The following is a 24,542-nucleotide window of genomic DNA, read 5'->3' on the forward strand; positions in this document are numbered from 1 at the left end:
GGGGTGCAGGGCGGCTCCCCGAGTCCACAGGCCCACAGTTAGCCCTGCCCCGGCTGCCAGCCCCAGGGGCACCCAGCCACGGGAGACCCCAGAGCCCCACGGTTCCAGGATGTCTCCTTTGACAGCCTGGAAACTCCAGGGCGTCTGGCCAGGAGCCAGAGCCTGCAGGCGGAAGCTGTGGGCTGTGGCTGTGGCCGGCCCACTGGGAGGGGGAGTGTCTGCCCCAGGAGCGAGCTCACTCCAGGCTGAGCCGCAGGCTGGGAAGGTGAGGCACAGCCGCCACGAGCCGCCCCTCGCGCCCTCGCTTGGCGGGCACCGTTCTGCGGCCAGATGCTGGCTGGGTGCGCCGTCGCCTTGCTCTGCCTGACCTGGGGCACCTACCAGAGCCTGGCCGTCCCCAGGGTCACGGAATGCAGCCTCTCCTGTTCCCAGGTGAGCCTGCCCCTACTGGACTCTCCTATGAGGGGCCCTGCCTCCACCTGGCTGGCCACTGGCCTGGCCCAGCTACACACGCGACTCAGAGTGACCAGCAAGGGGCCCGGGGCCCAGGGCGGTGGGTGGTCGGAGGCCCACAGCTCCCCCAAGGTGGTGGCTGACCCACGGTGCCAATCGGGGAAGCATTTGCCGGGAGCGTGTGGGGCACCAAGGCCCCGTGAGTGTCCTTGCCCGGGGAGCCATGCTGGGGCACGGCCCCTCCTGTGTTCACAGGGCTGTTTCATCATCTGGGGTGCGGGCTGGGGCGGTGTCCGGGCTTGTGTGGACGCCCAGCTAAGGAAATGCCGTGGGCACCAAGCTCATTCTGGGCGGGAAGGCGCCACGGGGCAAGGATGTGGCTCCCAAGTGGTGTCCTGGGACTTTCACTGTCCCCGTGGCGCCCCAGCCAGCAGCACCCTGTCCTCAGAGGTCCCCCAGCTCGAGACTGGGCCGGGGGCCGGGGAGCCCCGGTTACGGGCCCTCCTCCAGGTGGGGGTCAGCGGGGACCGGGGCAGACACAGGGCAAGCAGGCTCGGGGAGCAGTGGCAGCTGGCACCAGAGCTCGGGGGACACTGGGACACACAGTCAGCCCCGAGTCAGGAGGCAAGGCAGCTCCCCAGGGCCTGGAGTGCGTCCGGCAGAGGGTCCAGGGAGGGACAGGGCAGGCTCCGGGGGCCAGGGGTCAGGCAGAGCCTCAGAAGTGGGACTCAGGTCCTGGGTGCAGGGACCCATGGTGGGTCCTTCTGGTTCCTGGTGGGACTGGTAGGTGCAGAGGGAACAGCCGGCTGAAGTAGGGGTGGGGCCTGGTGATGGTGAAAGGGTGGGCTGCTTCAGGGGCAATGTGAGGTGGAGCTGCGGGACTGGGTCCCAGACCTCCAGGGAAGGAAGAAGCCAGGATGAATCTTAAGACGCAGCTGTAGTGCCTGGGCCCAGGCCGGAGGCGTTCTCTGGGCTCAGGGAAATACGGGAATTTTGAAATACGGGGTTTGAGAAGCCCAGACACGGAGGACTGGTGTTGGGACAGCGGTGAGGCCGCAGCGGTGTGCAGGGGCTCCCTCCTTGGGGTGGGCCTGGACGGTGGGGGAGGGGCTGCGGGGGAGGGAGAGGCCGGGGGAGCCTCCCAGCCCGCCGCGGCCCCCCACCCAGGGAGAGGGCTGGGCCAGGGCACCGCCTTGGCACCCAGCTGGGGTGGCAGGATCAAGGGAGGGGGCTGCCGGATGGGGAGAGAAGAGGACAGAGCCTGAAAGGCCCGGGGGAGGGGCCGCTGGAAGAGGGGCTGGGGGAGGGGCCCCGGGGAGGGGTCAGGAAGCCCAGGGTGGTGGGCTGCCTCGGGCGCCTCTGAAGCCCCTCACCCGCACAGAGACCCCTGCAGCGCTCTGGGCCTTGACAGCCTTCAGGCAGGGCGGGGAGAGGAACCGCTGAGCACGGGGCGCCTGGGGCTGGAGGGCGGTCAGGGCCCCGCCCCAAGCACCTAGGACCCTGTCCTCCCCCCCTATGGGGCGGCAGGGTGAGGACCAGGCCCGCTGGGCCCCTCCCCACAGACCGCCCCCCTTGCCGACTCACCTGGGAAGCCCCGAGAAGCCCAACGGCGGAAACCCCCAAGGGTGGGGGGTAGGGCAGGGGCAGCCGCTTCTCCGCCCCCGCGCCCCCCCCCACCCCCGCCTCGACAAAAGGCGCAGACCTGCCGTCTCCCGCACCCACCATCCCCAGCTCCCCCGGGCGCCACCATCCACCGGGGCTCTCTGACCTTGACCTTTGCCCCAGGGAGGTTCTGGGCACCCAAGGTCCAAGCACCAGACCGCACCCACCCCCACCAGTAACCCAGGGCTGTGGCTCTGTGGTCCTCAGGCACAGGGTGGTCTCCAGGGGTGGCTGTGGGGGCCAGGACACAGGTCAACCTCCCCACTCCCTGGAGCCCCCGCTAGCTTGGGAGGGGGTGGACTCAGGCCACAGGGATGCGGGGGCTGGTTCCAGGCCTCAGGGCTGTGGGAGGAGCGAGGTGGCCACGCAGTGCTGTGGCCCAGGCCCGCGGCCGCCCTGCCTTGCTGGGCTCGCCCCGCGCCGCCTGCTGGCCCCTGGGCCCGCTGGACTGGCCGTCTCACCCTCCGCCTGTCTGCTCGGTCAGGTTCTGGGAGGGGCACCCAGGCAGGTGCAGCCCCTTTGCCCAGCCGGGTCCCCCCCACCGCTGCCCCCGGTCACCTTCCTCAGCCCGAGGACCATGGGCAGTCCCCTGGGGTCACCTCAGTGGGGTTTGTGCAACTGGGGGCTGACGGCCTTAGTGTCTCAGGGGGATGTCATGATCAGAAGACCGGGGGGATGAGGGGTGACGGTGAAAAGGCTGGGGCAGACAAGGTGCCTGGGTGGGGACAGGGGGCCCAGAGTCTGGGGCTCAGCCAGGAGTGACATCCGGTTACCCAGGTGTTAGCATCCGGGGTCACTGGGAGAAGCTCAATACCATCCTTGCAGCTTTTCTATAAACCTAAGATTACTCCAAAATGAAGACTATTTAGGAAGGGGGTTAGCACTGGAGATGGACCCCCAGGAGTGCCTGCCCCCTAGACCCAGGGAGGAGGAGCAGACCCCCACCCCCACCTGTGCCGGCAAGGAGCCCCCAGCTGTTGGAGTGCCCTGCCTGCGAGAGGGCCCCCACCTTCCCGAGCCCCCTCATTTCCCACGTGACCCAAGGCGTCACTGCCTGGTGTGAGCGGGTCCTTGCCACCTGCTCTCTCCCTGCACCCGGGCCCCACCCCGCCAGCTCCGGGGGGTGCTGCGGGGCCTGAAGGTCCAGGGGCGCAGGTCACCGGCTGGGGCTCTGGGGGTGACACGAGGCGGCCGGCTGACCCCTCACTCCCTCTCAATGTTCTGTCCGCAGGGCTTCGCCTGCAAGAGCCATGTGAACCGTGAGTACATCTCAGGCCCTCCTGGTCCCCGTCACCCTCTCCTCCCATGGCCGGGGTCTCCCTCGCAGGAGTGCTGACACCCCCTCCACCTCACCGGGCAGAGTCATCCCTGCCGCCGCCTGGGGCAGGAGGGCACGGCCCCCTCCACGCCCAGCTGCTGGCTTGCTGGACACGGGAGTCGCGGGTTCCTATTGGAATTTGTTGCTTTGTGAAGTGGCCACGCCAGTCTCCACCTCACCAGCAATACATGGAACCTCCACTTTCTCATCACATGCCCCGTTTTTGCCTACCTTAATACGACATCTTATTTTAATAGCTTTATTGTCTTTGCAGACACTTTATATTTTATTTAAAAAGGGGCATAAGGGACACAGTGGAGGAAGGCATGGTAACCCACTCCAGTATTCTTGCCTGGAGAATCCCATGAACGAGGAGCCTGGCAGGCTACAGTCCATGGGGTCGCAAAAAGTCAGACACGACTGAGCGACTTAGCATGCATGCACGCAAGGGACGTAGAATATATAAGCAGAAAAGTTCCAGTAAATCTAGCTCCAAAGCCCTCTTAGAGAAATAAATGCTATTTATCCTAGGAAGACATAGTTCTAGACATCTCTGTAGGCAAATATACTGTTCCTGGATAAACAGATAACAAAGATTTTATAAAAGTGAAATTACTTTATTCCATTTAAAATCAGTATTTTAATTTTACTTTAATAGGAAAAACCAAAGAAATGGCTAAACTTTAATTGACTGTTTCTTCGCCTCGGGAGGGGTTACTTCTCGAGGACCCCCCAAGGTTAAGGAGTGGGATGATGAGACAGGACGCGGACCCCTGAGCCAACGGCCTGCCCCCACCCCAGGCAGGCCCCTGTCGCTGGTGTGTCTGACCGTGGTCAGCGGTTGTGGTGTTGAACGGCATCATCAGGTCACAGCCTGTGCCCAGACCCTCCCCAAGGGTGAGAAGCCCGAGGCCCCCCCGGTGTTTCTGCCGAGGGGCCTGCAGGCTTCGCTCCGGCCCAGGCCGGGCCCTTTCCTGGATCCCTGTGAGCTTCCGACCAGACGACCGGACGATGCCATTGTTCCGTAGCCTCAGGGCGTTGAGCGCAGGCCTCTGCTCTGGCAACACCACCTCTGCGTGCATCGCCAGCTTCCTCTGTTCCTGTCTTTCTCCGTGGCTTTTGCTGTGATCATTCCAAGTCAGCCACATCTCCTGATTTACCGTCTTCACTGTACTTATTTGACCCGAGATGAGGTGTCTGGCTCCCGCGCCCCGTCTCCACTGAGCCCCCTGCGCTGTGACCACCGCGCTGGGCCCGCGTGTCCCTGACACTGTGTCCCTTCGCGGTGGACGTTCCCTCCGTCCCGCCATGCCGCTCTCTCCCCCCACATGCTGTCTTCATTTCCCTCCTTTCCTTCCTGTCTGTCCTCTCCCCCACACTGTTTTTATGTTTTCTACACTCCATCGTCTCTGACGTTCCTTCAGTCTTGGTCAAACGTGGGCAGCTCCCTATGGACCCCCAGATTACTCAGACCCCCTCCTCACTCACTGACCCCAAACCCATGGGGTTTCCCCCGCGGACCTGCTGTGTGCAAGGGCCAGATGTCAGGATGGCCCCAGGCATGCTGGGGGGATGGGGAACTCGGCCGGGCAGGTCCTGGGGGGGGTGGGGCTGCGGGGAGGGGCCCTCGGCTTCTAGGGGACCTGGGGGCCATCACGGTCTCCCTCCCTCCCCCTCCCTTCCCTCGTACCCCAGTGGGAGCCGTGAAAATGCAGGACACCCGCCCGGCCTCCTTGACGGGGGGCGCAGAGGGGGCTCGCCACGGATTCCTGGGCTTTGTCACCCCCCAGCAGGGCTTCTGGGGGCGGGGTCCCCAGGCACGGACACAGCTCCTGCCTGGGTGACGCTCTGGCCTGGCCCACGTGCTCCGTCCGCTGCGGGGGCAGTATGGGTTCTGGCAGGTGTGGGGGGTATTTTGTGAGGGACCCCCCACACACTCCCGTCTCCGTTTGTGTGTCTCTGACAACACAGATCTGCGTGGGCTCCTCCCGTGGTGACGGCAGTCACCCCGCGTCACAGCTCTTCCCACTGTTCCTCCTCCTCAGCCTCGGGCTGAGAGTCACATGCTTCGGTTTCGATGCAATAGTATTCACACGCCTCCCCTCTCAGGATTTCGTGAATTGGAGGGGATCTTTTAAGAAGTCTTCCCCGTTCTGAGGTCATAGATACTTCCTCTCTGTCTTCCTGTGTTTCTCTATTAAAGTTTTGGTTCTCAGACTCAGGTCTTTGGTTCAGCTAGCGCTTGTTTCTGTCTGCCATGAGGCAAGCGCCCAATTGCGATCTTTGCTGCCTGGAAATCCCGCGGTGGCCACACCAAGTGCCGGACGCCTCCACCCCCACCCCGCCCGTCTTCAGACTTCCACGCTGTGCGGGCGGTTCCCCGAAGGCCTCTACTCCTGAGCGAGGCCACCCTGAGTCCTGGGGGCCCCTCCTTACGCCCCCCCACCATCCTGCGGACCTGCACACGGAGCCCATGGATGAGTAGATCTAAGCTGGACGCTGACTTCTGGGGGGGTGACCCTTCGGCTTCATTTCTTTCCTAAATTGTCCTGGGAGACGGCAGTGTCGTTGAGGCGGCCCTGAATCCAGATGCAAGAGCATGGAGGGCATAAAACAGAAGCGGGGTCCACGCTCCAGACCCCAGAGACAGGCCCCAGGGCCCCAGGTGGGAGGAGCAACAGAAGGCAAAGGGGAGTCTGAACGCAGCAGGCGGTGAGCACCACTGGGGAGCACACAGCGCCTGCTCAGGAACCCCTGGGAGGCGGCCCTGCAGAGGAGCTCCGAGAGGCTCCAGGACAGCAGCGGCAAGAGAATGAGGACCAGGGGAAGGAAGAGCTCGGAAACCGGACGGCAGAGCACGTCCACCCAACACCAACAGCAGAGGGCGCTGTGTGCAGCGAGGAAAGCAGAACCCAGCTGCGGCTAAAAGCGCAGAAATCGCCCTTCACATGAACACGGCCAAGGGGGACTCTGGGGACAAGCCCCAGACGACTTATGAGACTGAAAAGAGAATGAGGAACAGAACCAGGTCCCGACAGGCAAGGGAAGTGCACCAGAACACCCTGAAAACCCACAAGTGTAACTTTTCATTTCAAAGTGGTTTAAAATAGCCAGTTCAGTGCAGTAGCTCAGTCATGTTCAGACTTCAGATTCTTGGCGACCCCATGGACTGCAGCACACCAGGCCTCCCTGTCCATCACCAACTCCTGGAGTTTACTCAAACTCATGTCCATCGAATCAGTGATGCCATCCAGCCATCTCATCTTCTGTCGTCCCCTTCTCCTCCTGCCCCCAATCTCTCCCAGCATCAGGGTCTTTTCCAATGAGTCATTCTTCACATTAGGTGGCCAGACTATTGGAGCTTCAGCCTCAGCATCATTCCTTCCAATGAATATTCAGGATTGATTTCCTTTAGGATGTACTGGTTTGATCTGCCTTCCAAGGGACTGTTAAGAGTCTTTTCCAACACCACAGTTGAAAAGCATCAATTCTTCGGCACTCAGCTTTCTTTATGGTCCAACTCTCACATCCATACATGACTACCAGAAAAACCATAGCTTTGACTAGACAGACCTTTGTTGGCAAAGTAATGTTTCTGCTTTTTAATATGCTGTCTAGGTTGATCAGAGCTTTTCTTCAAAGGAGCAAGCGTCTTTTAATTTCATGGCTGCAAAAAAATAATAATAATTTCATGGCTGCAGTCACCATCTGCAGTGATATTGGACCCCAGGAAAATAAAGTCTGTTACTATTTCCATTGTTTCCCCATCTATTTGCCATGAAGTGATGGGACCAGATGCCATGATCGTTTTTTGAATGTTGAGTTTTAAGCTAGCTTTTTCGCTTTCCTCTTTAACTTTCATCAAGAGGCTCTTTAGTTCTTCAATTTCTGCCATAAGGATGGTGTCATCTGCATATCTGAGGTTCTTGATATTTCTCCTGGCAATTTTGATTCCAGCTTGTGCTTCATTCAGCCTGGCATTTTGCGTGATGTACTCTGCATATAAGTAAAATAAGCAAGGTGATAAAATACAGCCCTGATGTACTCCTTTTCCGATTTGGAACCAGTCCATGTGTCCGTGTTCCATGTCGATTCTAACTGTTGCTTCCCAACCTGCTTACAGGTTTCAAAGGACACAGGTGAGGTGGTCTGGTATTCCCATCTCTTAAAGAATTTTCCACAGATTGTTGTGATCCACACAGCCAAAGGCTTTGGCATAGTCAATAAAGCAGAAGTAGATGTTTTTCTGGAATTCTCTTGCTTTTTGTATGATCCAACAGATATTGACAATTCGATCTCTGGTTCCTCTGCCTTCTCTAAATCCAGCTTGAACATTGGGAAGTTCTCAGTTCATGTATTGTTGAAGCCTGGCTTGGAGAATTTTGAACATTATTTTGCTAGCATGTGAGATGAGTGCAATTTTGCGGTAGTTCGAGCATTCTTTGGCATTGCCTTTCTTTGGGATTGGAGTGAAAACTGGCCTTTTTCAGTCCTGTGATCACTGCTGAGTTTTCCAAATTTGCTGGCACTTTCACAGCATCATCTTTCAGGATTTGGAATAGCTCAGCTGGAATTCCACCACCTCCACTAGCTTTGTTTGTAGTGATGCTTCCTAAGGCCCACCTGACTCCACACTCCAGGATGTCTGGCTCTAGGTGAGTGATCACACCATCGTGATTATCTGGGTTGTGAAGATCATTTCTGTGCAGTTCTTCTGTGTCTTCTTGCCACCTCTTCTTAATATCTTCTGCTTCTGTTAGGTCCCTACCATTTCTGTCCTTTATTGAGCCCATCTTTGCATGAAATGTTAGAATACTCAAGAATTGGATACAGATGTTAAAGAACAATAGGAACAAAAATTAGGAAATTTCAGAAATGAGGTGACAACACTCGGGCTTAAAAATAAAGGAAAAATCACTGCAGAAATGAAGACTACGTTAGAAGTAGTGAATAGACCCAATATTAAATACCTTGAGAGAAATAGAAGGTGAAAAGGAGATTTTGTAAAAAATCAAAAAGAAATGTCATATTGTGTTTGAGTAGACTCCGGGAGTCAGTGATGGACAGGGAGGCCTGGCATGCTGTGGTCCATGGGGTCACAAAGGGTTGGACACGACTGAGCGACTGAACTGAACTGAACTGATAGTAGAGGGAACTATATTTAATATTCTGTGATAAACCATAATGAAAAAGAAAGCTTTTTTAAAGAAAGAATGTATCTATATGTATAACTGAATCACTTTGCGGTACAGCGGAAATTAACACAACATCGTGAATACACTCTATTTCAATTAAAACGAGATTACAAGGGACTTCCCTGATGGCGCACTGGACTAGAGTCCAATGCAGAGCTCGGTCCCTGGTCCGGGAGGATCCCACACGCCTCAGAGCGACGAAGCCCGAGCGCCACGGCTCCTGAGCCTGGGTGCTGCAGCGGCTGCAGGCCTCGCGCCCTGGAGCCCGTGCTCCAGAACGAGAGGAGCCAGAGCAGCGAGCAGCCCACGCACCGCGGCAGAGAGCAAGCCCCACTCACCACAACGGAGATAAGTCCTCGCACAGTCACGGAGAGTCCGTGCAACCAAAAACGAGTAAATAACTAAAAATGCTGAGAAAAGAATACAAGTGCAGTTTGAAAAGAAAAATAATCAAAAAGAGATGCAGTGACATGTCAAGAATAGCAGATGCTGCAGATGGGCAGAGGAAGTCCAGAATGCGGGTGCTGTGAGCCCCTGGAGGAAAGCGAGCCGCAGAGCAGACACGCAGAACTGCAGCTCGAGGACAACAAGCAGCCTCAACACTCGGCGCTGAACGTGAAGCAACAACCCCGAATACGTGACGTGAAAACTTACTCGAGCAAAATGGCTGGATGTCAAAGAGAAAGTGAAAAATCTGTGGGCATCTAAGCAAAAAGAACTTAGCAATTCAAAATGGAAAGGAAAGTACATCAGATTTTTCAAAGAGCCACATTTTACCCCAGAAGAGAATGGACAGCAAAACCATAGCAAGTCGTCTGATGACTATAGACACAGTTCTGTGTTATAATCACGAAACCCGCTAGGAGGCCAGATCTTAATTCATCCAACCACACAAAAAGAAACGATAATTATGTGACTTGATATGGGTGCTTCTGCTACAACAGCAATTATTACAACATATAAATGCATCAAACCAGCACGGCGTACTCCTTAAGTTTACACAATGCTACACAGCAAATATATTTCCATAACAGGAAACTGGCCTTCAGGCATGAAGATACTGACAGGCCGGGACTGACGGACTCTTGTCCCAAGGGCCCCTCCTAGGGAAGGAGCATCCGACCACGAGACCCCAGGAGGGGTCGGATGGGAAACGGGGTGAGGATTTAACGCAGGGCTGTTTGCAACACTGAGAACATGCGTGGAAGGGGCGACAGCTCGGCATCCACAGCTGCGCACCCTGACCGTGCAGACAGGGCCCTGCCATAAACACCAGGAGAGACTGAGGCGCGTCTATGCAAAGACAGGCTTCCGCTCTTGCCCGCCCGCCCTGCGGCTCGTGCTGCGACCCAGACACACCGTTGGGAACACGGCAAAGGGCGGGACGCAGTTTCACGGCGTCCTCCCCTGTGTTCTTGAGAGTCAAGCCTGGAAGAAAGCAGATGCTGAGGTCCCGTGCAGAAAGTGTGGTGAAACCTCCGTCCTGAGTTGGTGAGCAGTAGGACTGCCCGAGGCACCGCGCTAAACCTGCGTGGCCCAGTGGAGGCTCGTGGACCCGTCTGCGGCGTGTGTCTCTTCCGGCCTCCCTCTGGGCACTCTGTCTCCCCAGCGAGGCTGCTCATCTCTCACGTGTCTGCTGCAGGGAGTTCCCTGGCTGTCCAGCGGCCAGGGCTCTTTCTTTCCCTGCTGCCGGCTGGGGTTTGTCCCTGAGTGAGAACCTAAGATCCCACAAGCCACGCAGTGTAGCCAAAAAAACACGTCTGCTCCGTGCCCCTGAGGAACGCGTCTGCCATCCCCGGGCCGAGGATTCAGGCACCTCCCCGCAGACCGGGTTCCCATTGTTTCTGAGTGGGACCGGGAGTGACCTATGACTATCGGGACCATTTCTAAGTCCTAGACTGAAGTTCCTTAGATCTCCCGCAGTGCAGAGCAGCGCTGGGAGCTGGCCCCCAGGCCTGCGGAGGCTGCAGGCTCTCCAGGAAGCTCCGCGTCCCTGCCGTCCTGCTGGGCCCAGGGTTGGAGGAGGCAGCAGGTTTCTCCCGATCTGATCACCAGACGGGGCAGCCCTGGGCCTTCTGGTCCAGTCGAGAGGCAGCCTGTCCCCCGCCCCCCGCTCCCTCGGGTTTGATACTGAGGACCCTGATGCTCCTATCAGCTCTCACGGGCTTTGAGAAGTTTTTTCACATGTATGTATTCACATGTATATGTAAGTTGTCTATGCCTGTCTCCCACATGTATGTTTACAGGTATGTTTCATGTGTTTCACATGTATGTTTTCATGTGTGTGGTTTTACATGTGAGTTTTTTACGTGTATTTTTCCCTCCAGCACTGTTAGTTCTCAGTGGAACCGGCCCAGACAGCGCGGGCCCCTGTGGGACGCAGAAGGAACCCCCGATGGCTTTTCAGACACACGGAGCCGTTCTCTGTCCTCCTGCCCTGACAATGCACAGTTAAATTCACCTCCGTGTTTCACCGGTCCTGTGTTCTCGGTTCCCTTTGTAACCCACTTCTTCCTTCTGAGTTCATATTTCTCCTTTTTAAGATACAGCCGAGCTGTTAGGCCTTCTGTTAGTATGCCTCTGGTTTACTGTGATGGCTTTAAACCTTCAAATGAGATCAAATGTATTTACTTCTCCTTAATCTTTATGAAGAATTTGGGGTTCACAACGCCTTCCACACAGTCACAATGAGGTCGCTCTGCACGGCCTGTGGGGTCTTAGTTCCTCAGCTAAGGACTGAATCCATGCCCAGGCAGTTCAAGTGCTGCGTCCTAACCGCTCGACCAGCAGGGAAGTCCATCGCATCACTTTCTTCTACACACCCTCTGGGTTGTGAGCTTAACTGGGGACAAGAGCCTGTTCTTACTTTTATACAGTCAACTTCTTGGCACCCGCGGTCACCATGCTCTTCTATGGCTCCACCCTTTTTTCCTTCTGACTCTGATCCTTTGCTTGATTGGCTGGAATAGGTCCTTGTAGTTCTCCAGTAAAGGTCAAAAGATGCCGCCTTCTCATTTTCTGCACAGAGGAGGACGTTTCCACACACACAAGGGGCAACCTGGATGAGAGAGGGTTCTGAAGCTCCAGGCTCTGAGGATGCACCTCTCAGCAAGGAAACGTCAGGCTGGGGACACAGCACTCCTCACCCCCACCCCCCACCTTGCCAGACTAACCCCCCACTCCCGGGCTTGACCACGAGCCCCTGGAGCCTCCTGCAGGCAGCCTCTGCTCCAGTTCCAGCCACGGCCCTTGGGAACTGTCCCCCCGGGACGCTCTGAATCACCCACCTGACCCTGCACCTCGTGTTCATCAGCCCCAGGGCAACAGCGGGCTGGGTGTGCGGTGGGGGCCAGGCCAGCGGGGCAGGCCACAGTTCACAGCTCTGACCAGCGGGGAGGATTTTACCCCCATTAAGAACTGCCAGCACATGTGGCTAGGAAAAGGCAGAGCAACTACCCACTTAGTTTGGCCACCTGATGTGAAGAGCCGACTCACTGGAAAAGCCCCTGATGCTGGGAAAGACTGAGGGCAGGAGGAGAAGGGGGCGACAGAGGATGAGATGATTAGCTAGCATCACCGATTCAATGGAGATGAGTTTCAGCAAACTCAGGAAGACAGTGAAGGACAGGGAAGCCTGGCATGAGCAGTCCATGGGGTCACAAAGAGTTGGACACGACTTAGTGACTGAACACCAACAGCTACTCGCTGGCTTTATTATTCTCTAAACCTGCGTCATCTGGGGAGGTGGGGTCCTGCAGCCCCGCCCCCTCCACGTGGAGGACCGGTGGACATGTTGTCGGTCTCCTCCTTGCTGAACTTGGAAAGCTCCTACGAGTTCTGCACAGAAGCTCCTTAACAGGTGCACGATTCGCAAATATTTCCCCCCAGTCTCTGACTTGTCTTTTCTTTCTTTACTGGGGTTTTTCAAAGAGCAGAAGTTCGAAAGCTTGATGAAATCCAACTTACCCATTTTTTCTCTTATGGGTCACAATTTCACTGTTGTGTCTAAGAAAATTTCGCCTTACCTAAGGTCATAGAGATTTTTAAAAACAGGTTTCTTTTTGAAAGTTTGGTAGTTTAGGTTTTACATTGAGTCTGACAGTCCATTTGGGATAAACTCTACATTCTGTGAGAGCTGTGGGCTAGAGTCCGCTGTTTGCCTGCGGACACAGAACTGAGCACCGTTTGCTGGAAGGACTGCATTCCCCCTGGGCTTGAAGCATGCTTGCCAAGAGTCAGGCACGCAGGCCTGGAAGGGGGTGGGATGCTAGGCCGGTGGGTTTTGTCTCTCAGTCCTGGGGAGTCTTTCCCTATCATCTCACTCGCGTGGCTCCCCAAAAGAAGCCTGCCTCTCCCCTGCCTTGGTTCCGCTGTGCCTCACATGTCTTTCCCTCTGGTAGCTTTACAGTTTTCTCTTTACTCTGGCTTTGAACAAACTGACCGTGCTGTGCCTGTAATTTCTTCATATTTCTTATCATTCATCGGGCTTCTTGGATCTGTGAGTGTATAGTTCTCACCAAGCTTGAAAATTTTCTATCCTTTTTTAAGGAGTTTTTTCACTCCCTCATTCCTTCCAGGACTCTAACTACACGTACATTAGATCACCTGAAGTTGTCCTTTAGCTCCCCGAAGCGCTGTTTTATTTCCTTACCATTGTCACCACCATCTCCACCATGACCATCACCACCATCATTACATCATCACCCCATGACCATCACCACCACCTCCACCATCATTACATCATCACCCCATGACCATCACCACCACCATCATCATTACCTCATCACCCCATGACCATCACCACCACCTCCACCATCATTACATCATCACACCATGATAATCACCACCACCTCCACCATCATTACATCATCACCCCATCACCATCACCACCACCATCATCATTACATCATCACCCCATGACCATCACCACCACCTCCACCATCATTACATCATCACCCCATCACCATCACCACCACCATCATCATTACATCGTCACCCCATCACCATCAACCACCACCACCTCCACCATCACCACCATCATCCCTCTCCACCTACTTTTGGGTGTTTTCTATTGCTATGTCAAGTTCTCCAATCTTTTTTTTTCCAATGGCTAATCTGTTATTAATCTAGCTAATGTATTTTTCATCTCAGACATTGCAGTTTTCATCCTTGTAAGTTGGACTTTTTTTGAAAAAAAAAAATCTTTCATGTCTACCATTAACTTTTTGAGCATGTGAAATGCAGTTATAATAATTATTTTAATATTCTTGTCTACTAATTCTAACACCTGTGTCAGTTTTAATTAATAGATTTTTTTCCTCATTCAAGTTGTTTTCCTGATTCTCTGCATAACTTGTAATTTTTTATTATATGGTAGACTGGGGTTTTTACCTGGCTTCACAGATGGCTCAGTGGTAAAGGATCTGTCTGCCAATGCAAGAGATACAGGAGACGTGGGTTCAATCCCTTGGGCAGGAAGATCCGCTGGAGGAGGAAATGGCACCCCTCCAGCGTTCTTGCCTGTAGTCCACAGGGTCGCAAAGAGGCGGAACCTGTGTGACTGAGCACACACGCACGCTGGATATACACTTTTATCCTCACAAATATTCTTGAGTCTTTTCTGGAATACAGTCAAGTTACTTGGAAACAGGTTAATCCTTCTGGGGTCCTTCTTTCAAGATCTGTTAGGCGAGATCAGACCAGTGACCACGGCTATTTATTTCTCTTAGGAAGCAAGACTCTTGCGTCCGCTGCACCGGGGCCCCGTGAGGCCCAGGGTCTGCAGTCAGGCTGGGAGCAGGGACAGCCCAGCCCCACGGGCCGACAAGACTCTGTCCCCAGAGCCCCTGTGGCTTCTTCTCTTCCTGCGCTCCTCAGTCCACGCGCGCATCCCTGCTCTGCCAAACACTCCCCCCCGCTCTCTGTATCGCGATCCTCCCATGCTCATCCTTCAAACTCTGGCCACTTCCGGTCTTTTGCCTCTGCCCAGATCTGCCCCACTTCTTCTCTCGGGGAGGCACCAGGCACCCTGAACACCGCTCCCCCATCCCCGACAGCACTGCAGGACAGCAGGCTCCGGGAGGCTCCCGGGTTGCCCCTCCGTGGGCATCACCGTCCTGCATGTCCTCACACCTAGGGTCTTGAGACCACACTTCGCCTGCTGTCCAGGCCGAGCTCCGTGACTCCACCTTGACCTCAGCGGGGTCCACAGCTCTGGTTTCTTTCCCAGGAACGTTTCAGACCTCACAGTTTCTGCTGCCTCTTTGAGTCACGTCTGATCTGGTCAGGTCAGGGCTCCGCTGAGCGATGGGCCAGCTCTTCTGTCTGGGTCTCAGCAGCAGTGCCTTGACCCCCTTCTCCAAGGTCTGGGAGTCCAGCCACCGTGGCTGCGGGGACCCCTCACTCCGGCTCCTCTTGCTGTGAGGGTAGACGGCCTTGCGTGCACCCTCTGCCCTTCCCCCACCCTCATGCATTCAACCGGTCCCCCTGGTCCCCCGTGTCCCCCTCCCTCTGAAGCACAGGAAGGGCCTTGGCACCTTTGTCCTTTGCTTCCCCTTGACCGTCAGCCCGAGGGCAGGTCTTCCTGCCATGCTGCCTGGGGTGTGCCTGGGGCCTGGGCACTGCTGAGCCCACACACCGTCTGACGTGTCACCTGACCGGCATGCCAGGTCCTGAGTGCCAGAGGGAACCTGGGCTGCCAGCTCCGTGGGGTGCAGGGCTCTCCGGGGCATGGTGGCGACCATGGAACTAACCCCATTGACTTTGAAGCATCTGCCTGCAGATCAGGCAGAGCCAAGACCAAAAACACCGCTCAGCCCTGGAGCCTGAAAGCTAGACCCCAGCTGCCTGCATGGCGCTCGGTCTGGCCCCAGCTTCCAGGGCCCTGACGACTGGGGCCAAGCCATCTGTGCCGGTGCTGCCGCCTGACCACGGACAGGGTGGCAATGACCTCGGGTTCAGGCCCAGGCGCCCCCTGCAGACCTGTGCTGCTGCTCATCCTTGGAACCCATAGGGCCAGCCGGCATGCCTGGGGGGGCCACCTCTGCCCCTTTGCCGGCCAGGTGGGGGCCCCGCTCCTGGGCCCAGCAGTCAGCTCTGCACATGGTGCAGGTGGGACCTGGGCCCACCACTCGCCCAGGGCCTGGCGCTCTGACGGCACTGGGGCAAGTAGGGAGGACCCCCCCCATTCTATGCAGCCCCAGAGCCCCTCCCCACCTGGCCACCTGCAGGGAACCAGCAACCCTGGCACTTAGCCTCCCTCTCTCCCCAACAGAAAATATTTTCAACAGCTTCTGCCGGCAACCCCCAGCACCCATGCCCAGGTCCGTCCTGGGGGCCCTGGCGCTCTCCACTGCCATGAAGTGCTCCTCGCCCGGCAGCTGCTCCCTGCTCCTGCGTGTCAATGCCTCCCTCACGCTGCACGGTGACTGGGACGGGTCACTCCTGGGTCGTGGGGGACTCAGGGCTCCTCTTCTCCCCATGACAACCTGAGGGCAGGCTGGGAGACCCTGCTCGCTGCCTTCACAGGGGCCGGCATGGTCTGACAGCCCGCGGGCCCTCTCTCCACAGAGAGCCTGCAGGGCCTGGAGGCCTGCTCCACGAGCCTGGACACCCAGGAGACTCAGTGCCAGGCTGTGCGGGTCCCCAGGGCCTCCCGCCGGCAGGCAGGGCGGCAGGTGAGGCCCGCGTCTGCCCCAGGCCCTCCAGTCCGGCCCCAAGCCTGTGCCCGCAGCACAGCTGTCCCCTGGCAGCTTCTCACTGCCCTCCCCTACCCCAGACTCTGGGTCCCAGCTGTGCGAGGTGGAGCTGGCCTGGCCAGGGGTGGGGGGTAGAGGCCCAGGCCCACAGCTCACCCCGTCCCTGCCCAGCTCCAGGTGCACTTTGACTGCTTCGAGGTGGGCGTGGCCCAGACCCTCTACGTCACCCTGAGGACTGTCCCCCACTTCTGCGGGGTCCAGCTGGGCCAGCAATACCACACGGAAGGTAGGGACCAGGGAGCTGGCATGGGCATTGCCCTCCAGCCTCCAGAGACTGCCCTGGGGCAGGACTCACCCAGGCAGCGGATAGGCCAGGCGGGACAGGTCCCAACAAGTGCATTTGCTCAGTTCTGGGTTGCCGTCTCCCTGGAGCAGTGGGCTTCTGGAAATCACACCAGCAGAGGCCTGGCTGGGGGCGGCCCTGGGGGCGGCCCCGGGGGCAGAGTGGGCTGGGCCCAACACTACCCTTGTCATTCGCAGACTGCAGAGATGAGGACGTGGGGAAGAATGTGCCTGACTGCTTCGGTGAGGTCCCTCCCCAGGTGGGACCCCGGCCCCGCTGCCCCTGGGAAGACCCTCGGGTGGTGGTGGGCACCCACAGGCCTCCTACCAGGCTCTTCCGCCCTCCTCACTTGGGAACTCACGATGGGTCCTCAGGCAGAGACTTCCAAGATGCCTGGGTCTGGCGGGAGTCACCACATGCAGGCTGTCAGGACAGCTGGAGCCCTGTGCGTGGTGACCTCTGGCCCCAGCGTGACCCCTCCTCCTGCCTTCCTACAGCTGAGAAGCTCTCCTACTGGGTGGACCGCAACCGCAAGGTCGTTCTAGTACAGGTGCCGGAGTCTGGGGGCCCTGACTACTACGCGCGGCTCTGTCTGAAGCGGTTCACCTGCGAGGACGCGGGCACCCCAGTGCTGGTGAGCCCCAGCCCCGCCCCCCCCCGCCCCCCTGTCCTCCCCAGCCGCCCCGCCCACAGCCCCGGCCCCGCCCACCAGGCCCCGCCCGCCCCTGTCCTCCCCAGCCGCCCCGCCCACCAGGCCCCGCCCGCCCGCTGTCCTCCCCTGCCGCCCCGCCCACCAGACCCGCCCACCCCTGTCCTCCCCTGCCGCCCCGCCCGCGGCCCCCGCCCCGCCCACCAGACCCCGCCCGCCCCCTGTCCTCCCTGCCGCCCCGCCCGCGGCCCCCGCCCCGCCCACCAGACCCCGCCCGCCCCCTGTCCTCCCCTGCCGCCCCGCCCGCGGCCCCCGCCCCGCCCCCCAGCCCCGCCCGCCCCTGTCCTCCCCCGCCGCCCCGCCCACCAGGCCCCGCCCGCCCGCTGTCCTCCCCTGCCGCCCCGCCCACCAGACCCGCCCACCCCTGTCCTCCCCTGCCGCCCCGCCCGCGGCCCCCGCCCCGCCCACCAGACCCGCCCACCCCTGTCCTCCCCTGCCGCCCGCCCACAGCCCCGGCCCCGGCCACAGTCCCAGCCCCGCCCACAGCCCCCGCCCCGCGCCCACGCGCCTTCCCTCGGACGCAGGTAACAGGGAACAGTATCTCCCGGAGGGTCTCTCTGCCCTACAGCCAAGAGTTATCGTGCCTGTGCCTTGAGGTCAGTAAGGGCGCGGCCTTGACACCCGAGAGTGGACAAGAAGATGGGCTGACCCTGTGCTGATCCCAGCCCCTTCCGCAGGTCTGGTCGGCGACCCCCGACGCGGTGCGAATCCAAACCTGCCCCTTCAAAGATGGTGAGTGCCCTGCGGTGCCGGAGAGAGAACGAGGAGGGAGGGGTGGGAGATGGCGAGTCCGGGGTCCCCAGGAGTGGGGGCTCCTGGTTCAGAGCGTGGGGCTGACACAAGAGGGGCTGAGAGGAGCGGGCAGGCCCAGCCTCAGCGCCTGAGACGGCTTCGGGCAGTAAGTAGTCAGAACTGTGTTCTGGGCAAGCCCTCCAGGTGGTGGAAGCCCTGCGTGGATGCAAGCGTCCATGTCAGCCAGCGCACAAGCGCACACGCGCTCCATGGCCTGGCCACCTGGGAGAGCCAAGGCCGCGGGGGGCGGGAGGCCTCCCGGAGGCTGCGGGGTGCTCATCGACAGGGCACCCAAGCGGACTGGGTGGGGCCTAGTCCTAAAGCCACCAGAGAAGACACCTGCCCGGGACCCAGCGTGCCGGTCACTGGGCAGGTGCTGGGTCCGGTGGCCAGTCAGCAGCTAGGACAGTGTCCCGCTGACTCCAGCCCTGGGGGAGGGTCCCTGCAGACAGGGAGAGCCTCTGGGACGCCATCCACTACCAGCCGGGGAGCCAGGTGCTGAGCTGGGAGCCCGCCTGCCCCATGAGAGGCCGTGTGAGTCTGTGCTGGCGGCCAGGGCCAGGGGCCCACTGCCTCGAGCTGAAGCACTCAGGCCGGCCGGCCCGCGGCAAGGTGAGTGTCCCCCAGGCAGGGATGGGGGCGGGGATGGACCGCCAGGGCCCTGACGTGAGCGCCCCTCAGGTGCAGTACCCGCTCGTGGACACGCAGCCCCAGCTCTGCCTGAAGGTGAGTGGGCCGGACCACAGCCTGCCTCGTGCCCAGCCAGACAAGGGACCCACGGCCACATGTCTCCCTTTGCCTTGCCTAGCCCCAGGGTCCAGACACCTTGCAGCCCTTCTAACCGTTCCTGGGCCAACAGTGGGGGGCGGGGGTTTGTGACCAGTCCTAGGGGGCCGTGAAGGAGGCCCGCCTGTTGCTGCGCACATAGCCAGACCCTGTCCCTTGGCCTCCCGGCAGTTCTCCACGAGCCTGGGTTTCCAAGTGAGGTGCCCTTTCAAGCAGCTGCGCTTCCCAGGTGAGCCCTCCAGGGGACGGGACCTCCAGGGGAAGGGGGCCTCCAGGGGAAGGGTCCTCCAAGGGGTGGGACCCTCCGAGGGGCGGGGCCCTCGGGGACGGGGGGGGGGGGGGCGCTCCGGGGGCGGGCCCTCCAGGGTGCAGGCTGGAGGCTGGTCAGGGGCCCTTGCAGTGTGGCCGTAGCCAAGACGGCCCTTTCCTTTGTGTAAACGCCTCTCGGTCAGGGAGGCGAGACACAGGGTGTTGGTCAGTGGTGGGTGGGTGCTGGGCCTCACCCCTGTCCCCCACAGCCTGGAAGATGACCGTCCAGCCCGCACCCACTCCGGGCCGCCTCCGGGTGGCCTTCTTCTCGTCCAGCCCCGCCCGCTTCCAGGTGTGCCTGTGTCACCAGGGAAAGACGTGGCCCCCCGACTGCCGTCGACTGCTCCAGGCCACCCCCGTCCCTGCGGCCTCTGTGAGCCAGGTGGGGTGGGCACCGTCCTGGCGACCTGGGGGTGGGGCTGACCCCCAACTCCCCTGCAGTCCGGAGCTAGGAGCTAGTGCCTGCAGGGGCAAAGGGTGGCGAGCGCCACGGTAACCTGGAGGAGCCTGGTCTGCGCCCCCTCTGCTTGTGACCGACCCCTCCCCCTACAGGGTGACCCCACAGAGGACCCTGCAATGGCCTTTGTGGACATTCCCAGGGACGAGGCCTGCGCACCCAGCACCTGCATCCAGGTAGGTGTGCCTCCCTGCCCAGCCTCCGCCCACCTCCCAGGAGCTGCCCGGGGCCTTGAGCTGCTCTGGGGGTCCCCTCAGCCCCACAGCCTCTCCAGGTGGTGCTTCTAGGGAATGAGGGGCCATGCAGGGCGCGCTGCAGGCTGTGCTGACCTGCTCTCTCTGCCCTGCCCCCACCTGCAGGGCAGGAGGACCGATGTCCAGTTCTCCGCTCCCCAGCAGCTCTGCAACCTCCAGTGCGGTGAGTGCTCAGGCCAGGCCTCAGCGGGGGCGGGGGCTGGGAGGACAGGTGCTCCGGGGCTACCAGGGGTCAAGGGCCGTACCCAGACTGGCCCCTGGAAGCCCCATCTCCCACTCTCAGGCCAGGGGGGGACACAGTGCACAGGAGGTGGAGGACAGAGGGGCCACCGCCTCAGCGTCAGGCCAGGCTTCTGAGCCTTGACTTGGGTGATCAAGGACCCTCTAGGGCCTCACACCAGTCATGGGTGCTGCATCCTCCTCCCTGAGTGTCCACCACCCTGGGCTCTGGTTCCAACTGCCCAGGAACTGGAAGTTCCTGGCCCAGCCTTCGCCCATCCAGGAGTCCCAGATTCCTGGAACCTCAGACTTGGCAGGATGCAGAGGGAACCCTAAACCTATGGGGCCTGGGTGTGGCTCAGAGGGTGACTCCTGCCTGGGGGCCGGGGGTAGGGGGGCAGTGAGCTACACGGGCAGTGGGAGTGAGGAGCAGGCACACTCACCTTCAAGTGCAAACCTTTTCCAGTGCTGAAAAGCAGACAGAAAGAGGGGTGTCGGCATATCCAGGGCTCTCACCTCCCCATCCACTGATGGACAGCTGGGCAGGTCTCGAATGGCCTCTGAGCACAGCTGAGTCTCAGCAATGCCAGGGCACCCCAGTCCCACATCCGCTTCTCCCCTCACCCCACCCCACCACACCACCCACCTCCCTGCCCCAGCAGATCACAGGTCAAAGGGGAGATGGTCACCCCTAAGAGCCTCGTGTCTGGACCGGGCTCCAATATTTGCCAGTGACATGGTGTGGTGGGTGGCCAGGGGCCATGACTGGAGCCCCGTGCCACGCTGGGTGAGTCCTGTGAACATTGAGAGCACCTGGGCCCAGCTGGAGTCGGGGCACCTGGGGGGATACTGCTCCTGGGGTCAGGGTGGACTCCCCCGAAGACGGATGTTGGCCTGCTGCCCGGGCACAAGCTTGGCAGGACTGGGCAGGGGGCCCTGAGAAGGTGGGGTCTCATCTCCCTCTCCTTTCCACCTCATAGTCGGAGGTGGGCTGGGGGGATGTGAAAAGTGAACGTGAAAGTGTTAGTCGCGCAGTCGTGTCTGACTCTTTGCAACCCCATGGACTGCAGCCTGCCAGGCTCCCCTGTCCGTGGGATTCTCCAGGCCAGGATACTGGAGTGGGCTGTCATTCTCTTCTCCAGGGGATCTTCCTGACTCAGGGATCGAACCCAGGTCTCCTGTATTGCAGACGGACACTTTACCGTCTGAGCCACCAGATGGTTGGGGGAAGGGGGTCTATGCCCCCACACAAGGCTGCCTGAGCCAGCCCCCCATTCCTTTCTCCCCAGCTGCCACCCAGGGGACAGCAGCCTGAGGCCAAGTGTTTCACCAAGAAGACGTGGGTGCCAAGCCCGACTGCAGGCATGCGGCAAAGGGCCAGCTCACGTCTGGACAGTCCAGGCCTCTGTTGCAATGGCTAGGCCTCAGGGCATGCAGTGGCCCCAGACTGGGGGCCTGTGTACCTCTCGGGTCTCCAAAGGTCTGCAGCTCCTCGGGCCCTTGGGCCATGCCGGGACTTTGGGTCAGAGGAAGGCCTTCCAGCCCCTCCTGAACCCTGAGTGGGGCCAACAGAATGGCTCCATGGGTAGCCCCTTCCTCAGATGGCCCAGCCCCTGACGCACCCATCTCAGCCTGGTGCAGGCTCCCTCTGGACCACCTGGGGTCAGGGCCAGCATCCCTGGCCCTGAGCAAGAGGTTCTCTGGAGTGCAGGGTGTGACCCCACCCTTCCTGGAGCTGATCAGGTCTGGGGGGCCAGGACACCCATACACGGGCTGGGGTCCACACCCTGGGTGCCCCCGGGGGCCCAGAATAGGCCTTCACCAGCCCCCACCCTTCAAAGACTCTGCTAAGAACCTGAGTGCCCACCACCTGAGCACCCACCCTGCACCCACGCCCCCAGAGCTCGGACCACCTTCCACTCCCCAGGCCCCCAGCCAGGACAGTGCGGTGAGGGTCGGCCACTCCGCTGGCCTCAGGGGCCACCTGCCAGGACGAGCCTTTCTCAGACATGTTGCATCCCTGAGGTCATCACGTGCCGTCATTGCTCAAGAGCCACAGGGGCCCCTTGGCCCTGCAGTGGCATTTCTGTGTCCCAGGCCAGGGGTCGCCCAGCAGTCAGCCGGCTGGGCCTGCCCTCACGGGACCCTCCTGCCAGCTCATAAGGACCACCGGGCCGCCCCGCCGGGCTGCTGTCTGGAGTCACCTTCACCTGACCGGGGGCCGGGCCCCGCCCCTGGGCCTAAGCAGGGCTGCGTCTCTGCATGCGCGCCTACCTCCAGGCCCGGTCTGGGCTGTGCCTCATTAGCTGGACGCAGGCCGCTGGACGTCTCGTCATCATGCCTCATTAGCTGGACGCAGGCCGCTGGACGTCTCGTCATCGCTCCCTTAGTGCGAGCTGCTGCCCGCAGCCGACGGAGAGGGGTTGGCAGAGCCCACGTGCCCCCTCGCTCAGAAACTTCTCTGCCTGGCTCGCTGCTTCCCTTGAGGACAGGGAAGGGGTCGGCAGGGCCAGGGAGCCCTCGTGGGGACTGGGGGACCACGGGGCCGCGTGTCCCCCCGAAGCGGGATGGAGGATGTGCTGCAGCTGAACCCCACCCCTCGGCCAGGCCTGGCCCCTGGCAGGCCAGTGGGCTGTGCTCTGGGCTCACGCAAGTGCTCCTGCTGTCCTCTGGAGACCCCTGTCCACCCCAAGTGCCCCCTCTCCATCAAGGCACAGAGGGAGGTGGGGACCAAGGTCCCCACACCACAAGTTCCGGCTTCTCATGGCTGGCCCACCTTGGGGTCCCTGCCTGGGCACAGAGACTGTGGCCTTGAACCAGGACCTCCCTCGGAAGGAATCCTTGACCTCCTGGAGGAGGTGGGAGAGGTGGGTTGGCTGGCGGGGCTGGCGGGGGCGGGTGCTGGGAACTGACCAGATGCAAGGTCCCTCACGACTTCACAGCAGCCCTGGCCATCCCAGATGGGGGAACCAGAAGCCCAGACAAGGGGAATGACTTCCCTCCTCTCCAGGACTAAAGACCTGCCTGGCCACAGGGCTGAGGTGGGGAGGGGTGCTCCAGGGTCCCAGCTGCCCCGCTGTCCAGTATGTGCTGCCCCCGCATGGTGGTGGCACTCAGCGCAGGGCTCTGAGCTGGCCTCTCCTCACGCCCCCGGAGCCCGACAGGCCTGCTGCCGTGGCCAGTGAGAGGCCCCTCCTTCAGCAGGACCTCCCCTCCCCAGCCTGGCCACAGCTCTGCAGGAGAGTACCGATGCGCTCAGGCCCCAGGGCGAGGGATGACGGGTTCCCTCCTCCCCCCGCCAGAGCTCACAGGTAAACCGGGTCTGTGTGCCTCATCCGTTCACCCCCTCGTTCCTCCAGCAGTCCCTGAGCACCTGCTGGGCGCCGCCCTGTCCCAGCCCTGGGAGCACACAACAGCGGCCCTGGGGCTGGGGGCCACGTCTGGTCTGCCCTGAGCTGCTCAGGGATTCTCAGCCCTAAACCCGGGGCAAACAGGGCCATCAGTCACCTACCTGGAGCTGACCTCTGCACGGGGAAGACAGCTCACACACAGCTTATATGAGTGCCCAGTGTGAGAAGATGGAGGCCGAGAAAGCGAACAGGAAGTGTGTGTGTGTGGGGGGGGTGCCATTTAGAGCAGGGTGGTCCCCAGTATGACCAAAGAAATGGGCAATACCTCGAAGTTGCTAGGATTCAACCCCCCTTCGAGGGGGTCCTGGTTTGCAGGAACGGTAACTTGTGTAGAGGGAGTGGGCTGCTGTCGTGAGCTGGGTTCTGCAGCGAGGAGTGTGGAGCAGCTTGTCCTTGCCTGCTCTCTGGTCCCCGGAGGTCAAGCCGAGGCCAGGGTTTGGGTGTCCAGTGGAGTCGCCAGAGGAAGGGGAGGCAGCTGAGCAGGCAGGGCTGGGCGCTGGGTCCTGGCAGCGGGGCTTCCTGACAGCACTGCCCATGGTTCGGGGGCACCTCTCGGGCAGGTGTGCACCCACCCGCCAGCCCCCAGCAACAGGCGCCCCCTTCCCCCTCTTCTGGTCAGAACGGGAAGAGCAGTCGTTCCTGAAGAAACATCATGAGCACAGCTTCCAGTAAGATTCTGATTAATTCTTTTAATATGGCTGTTTATTACTTTGAGACAACTGACCCTTTTTTCCTAAAACTCTTCATTTGCACGTTTAAACACATTTTTCCACGTTTCGCTGGGTGCCACTGACACAACCTTGGCACAGGACAGAGGGTGGTGGGGCGGGTGTGAACACAGGCCCCACTGGGGAGCGGGCTCGGGGCTGGACCCCCTGGCCGGATGATGCAGCGTCTGGGCGCGGGGTGTGCGGGAAGGGGCTGGGGGTGCGCGGGAG

At 60.2% G+C, this 24,542-nt stretch overlaps 1 protein-coding gene across 2 annotated transcripts; it reads left to right on the plus strand.

Annotated features, from left to right (window-relative positions):
• The first annotated feature begins 252 nt into the window (after positions 1–252).
• Positions 253–21,618, plus strand: IL17REL (interleukin 17 receptor E like). 2 transcript variants are annotated; one of them, XM_043440695.1, is made up of 16 exons: positions 253–432; positions 3,347–3,374; positions 15,902–16,051; positions 16,198–16,304; positions 16,497–16,611; positions 16,866–16,910; positions 17,166–17,302; positions 17,902–17,973; positions 18,055–18,109; positions 18,618–18,781; positions 18,851–18,895; positions 19,127–19,184; positions 19,474–19,646; positions 19,817–19,897; positions 20,081–20,138; positions 21,484–21,618. In XM_043440695.1, the coding sequence occupies exons 1-16, from the start codon at positions 331–333 to the stop codon at positions 21,507–21,509; spliced, it is 1,416 nt and encodes a 471-aa protein (XP_043296630.1). In that variant the 5' UTR covers positions 253–330; the 3' UTR covers positions 21,510–21,618. The 2 variants fall into 2 exon arrangements, with proteins under 2 accessions (XP_043296630.1, XP_043296631.1); XM_043440696.1 differs by having other exon boundaries at positions 19,474–19,637.
• The last annotated feature ends 2,924 nt before the right edge of the window (positions 21,619–24,542 follow it).

Source organism: Cervus canadensis, chromosome 21 (assembly GCF_019320065.1).
Source record: "Cervus canadensis isolate Bull #8, Minnesota chromosome 21, ASM1932006v1, whole genome shotgun sequence".
Lineage (NCBI taxonomy): Eukaryota > Metazoa > Chordata > Mammalia > Artiodactyla > Cervidae > Cervus > Cervus canadensis.